Source organism: Etheostoma spectabile, chromosome 7 (genome assembly GCF_008692095.1).
Source record: "Etheostoma spectabile isolate EspeVRDwgs_2016 chromosome 7, UIUC_Espe_1.0, whole genome shotgun sequence".
Taxonomy (NCBI): Eukaryota; Metazoa; Chordata; class Actinopteri; order Perciformes; family Percidae; genus Etheostoma; species Etheostoma spectabile.
Window position 1 is genome coordinate 9,634,874 of NC_045739.1, and position 3,568 is coordinate 9,638,441.

Here is a 3,568-nt window from a genome sequence, read left to right on the forward strand (position 1 = left end):
TATATATATATATATATATATATATATATATATATTCTCAATTAGGTTAACAAACAATAGAGAAGACTTGTTGAGTGTATTTTTATGCTAGGTAAAATTGTGTGAGAACTGCAGACGCATTGTGTAAATCATGCGTTTATTTTCCAATATACCTAAACTTAATTTAGCTTACAATCTGACATAAACAATTGGCTGTAACATAATACAGCATTTTAGATCTTTTTTTTGTATACTTTAAAAGTGTTTTTCTCTTTGTCCTTCAGGAGGACATTCTAGTTGCACGTGGCTTTGAGAGAGGACTTGAGCCAGAGAAGATCATTGGCGCAACTGACTCATGTGGAGACCTAATGTTTCTTATGAAGTGGTAGGTTTTGTTAATACGTTGATGTTTTGGCCCAACGTTGCTTTGAAATGTAACACTTTTTTTTTTAAAGACATCAATATTTTCATTAGAAATATTTTTCCTTCATGCACAGATCTTACAATGACTATTGACTTTGGTATAAAATTGTATTAGCCATGTGTTTACTACGTTTTTATGTGCTTATAGTGCAGGTCTGAAAAGGACCATAGTTTACTGTATGGAACTGTATAATTTGTTAAATCTTCTTGGACGTTTTTCCCACCAACTTTGTTCTTCTGCAGTTATAACTCTTAACAACCCTTCGCGTACTTGTTACATATTTCCTGAGAAAACAACTGATATTGGTGCTCTTCTGGTTTCTGGGTGTCAACCTTTTTTCCGCCTGCAGCAGTTTCCAGATGTACCGCTGCTGCTGCTTGTGACTTGTCAAAGCATGCATCTTCTAAATAGCAGCTCTCAATGTGCCAGATAGCCACTGACAAATTACCCATTAGCCACACTAATAGCCTAGCTGTCCATTTCATATACAAACAGTAAGCCACGCCATAACATTTTCTGTCATTACATATTTGGATATGCGTAAGGCCTCGTCACTCATGCCTGGTCACGCTCAATTCCAGGGTGTTTGTAGGCTCAACAAAAGGCAGTTGTAACATAGCTGTGATTTGTTTTTTTATAAACGAGGGAAAAAAATCAAATATAAATATGGCCATTCCTAAGCAGGAGAGATAAGCATGATCTATAATGTAATTGTTTTGGTGTTGAGATATCTGACTCAAATAATAAAATGTAAATATACAAACAAACCAACTCTTCTGTTGAAGAAATCCCACACAGGGATTTTACAAAATGCTTAATAAAATGTACACAAATACCTAAACAATTTAAAATAAAATTATTTTTGAAAGATGGTTTAAATGACAGACTTGTTAATGACCATTTCATTTAAACTGTATAGTGAAAAGTTCTATAATGGCTTTAACAAGCACAGATTTATTTTTTTAAATACATTTGCCATCTTTGAAAAGCTCTAAGACAGACACCACACGTATATATTTCCCTTTTTATAAATGAGTGTAATATCCAACTATTGCAGAGATTCACAATTCTGAACGAGTTTTTAAAGACTCACTTTGGTCTTTATCTTGCAGGAAAGACTCAGATGAGGCTGATCTTGTACTTGCAAAGGAGGCCAATCATAAGTGCCCACAAATTGTCATAGCGTTCTATGAGGAACGTCTCACCTGGCATGAAGACAGTGACAAGAAGGAGAAGGATGTCGTCAGTGCATGAGTGCATCACCTCAGGAGGAAACCGTACCACCTCCACTACAGGGACAACCTTGAGTCAGACATTTTTCACACCCAAACCTCCCATTCTTGCGCTTCACCATGTCCAACAAAGACAGCGAACACAGTCGTGTTATCGCCATCCATGCCCTGTTGGAGGACAGGGACCCCAGACTGCTGAGAAGGATCCATCACACAGGAGGGGATGCTGTAGTGGACATGGGTGACATGCTACTGGGGAGGGTTTCTGCTGTTCTGTCTTTGTATTCTCTTTGTATTCTTTTACCTTCTTTTTAATATCTTAACATGTTTTAGTGCTTACAAGATACAGTTATGTCAGTAAGGTATGTTGCATCTATGAGCACATGGCCATCTGGTAAAACTCAGAACAGTCTTGAGAGGTTGGTACAAGCTGTGCTAACTAAAAGCTTGCCCCATGGCCGATGCACAACTCCCATCAAGTCTTTACAGGCAGTGCACCTCTTTTCCTTTAAGAACCCACTAACACCACTGAGAATAAAACTCTAGTATCAATATTCAGGAGGCAACCTCCGCAGCACTTTACTGACTGCATAACTGCTTCCTTTAAGAAAATAAAAAAAAAAACTTTTATCTCTTGTAAATTTTTCAGTTTGTCCTCTCAACCAGGACGGAACTACTTAATTTACAAATGCAGATGATGCCGGCCAATTATCTCTTAATGTAGTGATGATATCCATGTTTGTTATTGTTTTTTATTTTTCTTTCCAAGTTTAACATGTAAATGTGTGGTTTTCAATTTCTTTACGCTATCACCAGTATAAGAGGACAGCAAAAAAACATTGCTCTGTTTTCAACCAGTTTTTTTAATTAATAAATTGCAGTGTTATATTTGGACCAGTCTCATGTTCACATGTTAGACAATCTTCAGCATATCCACATGGATTTAAACCAGCACTCACCAGTCTCTGAGCAGATCTGCCACCTTGTGGTTAGGTAACAAATCTTCTCCACCATTTGACCAATTTCCATGACAACCCTGCAGTTTTAACAGTGTTTTTGATCTTTTTTTTTTTGTTTTTGTTTTTTTATAATTTTACAGTGAAAAATACACTTTGCAATTAGCTAGGAGTAATTGTTATCATTGGAATCATTGATTTGAAACATTAAAACCAGTTTCTGATTCGATGATGCATATCCTGGTTTTTATTGTAAGTAATTTTATTATTTTCAAGTACTCAGAATTAATTTTTAATAATTTTCAGATGGAAGAAGTTGCCACCTGGCAAAAAAAAAGATGGATGCCGGTTTTATTGTTTAATCAGCTGTGCTCCAACATGGACTCTTATGACCAAATGTTTAGTGTCTACAGACTGAGATGTTTATTTTAATCTGCCTTCTAAATGGAGGCTGTGACCTTCTCCTTTTCATACATACAGTACATTTATTTTGTCCCTTATCACTCAGATTATGGTTTTGGGGTAATTTCATTTCATTTCATTAAATATAGTTTGTCATTTCACACCCTTGAGCTTTGTCCTCAGTTTTTGCCAGTGCAGAATTTTTAAAAAGTAGACCGATTCTTGTGTCGACTAAATGTTACAAATATGTGTATAGTAGCACCCTTTAATAAACATTTTCACTGTTAAAGTTGCTGTCAGTTGCCTTTTGTTTGGTGGTATTCCTGCCGACAGAACAAGTTACTTACCTACACTCTAGGATTAAATAAATTACTGTGAGCTGGGAAAAAAAAAAAAAATTACAATGAATTAAACTAAACCCTATATCAACATCAAGGAACATATTATCAGGAGGGGTAAATGACTATGTCCTGGGGGAATAATAAAAACCTACAGTATATGAGACCAAAGCTGTTTAATGTGGCCTTTGTTGAAATTAGACCAGTTTGTTTTAATGGTTGAGTTTCAAGAGCACC

At 35.8% G+C, this 3,568-nt stretch overlaps 2 protein-coding genes across 2 annotated transcripts in view; one reads left to right on the forward strand and one right to left on the reverse strand.

Moving 5' to 3' along the window:
• hnrnpa1b (heterogeneous nuclear ribonucleoprotein A1b) overlaps positions 1–1,298 on the reverse strand; it is an 8,293-nt gene extending 6,995 nt beyond the window's left edge. Inside the window, exon 1 of the mRNA XM_032520608.1 lies at positions 1,287–1,298. The gene's annotated coding sequence lies outside the window, so the exon portion shown is untranslated. The remainder of the gene's footprint in view (positions 1–1,286) is intronic.
• The window catches only part of cbx5 (chromobox homolog 5 (HP1 alpha homolog, Drosophila)), a 4,416-nt gene extending 2,644 nt beyond the window's left edge, over positions 1–1,772 (forward strand). The window contains exons 4-5 of the mRNA XM_032520612.1: positions 264–364; positions 1,516–1,772. Of these exons, the coding sequence (XP_032376503.1) occupies positions 264–364; positions 1,516–1,657 (243 nt within the window). The 3' untranslated portion in view covers positions 1,658–1,772. The remainder of the gene's footprint in view (positions 1–263; positions 365–1,515) is intronic.
• Positions 1,773–3,568: the final 1,796 nt, after the last annotated feature.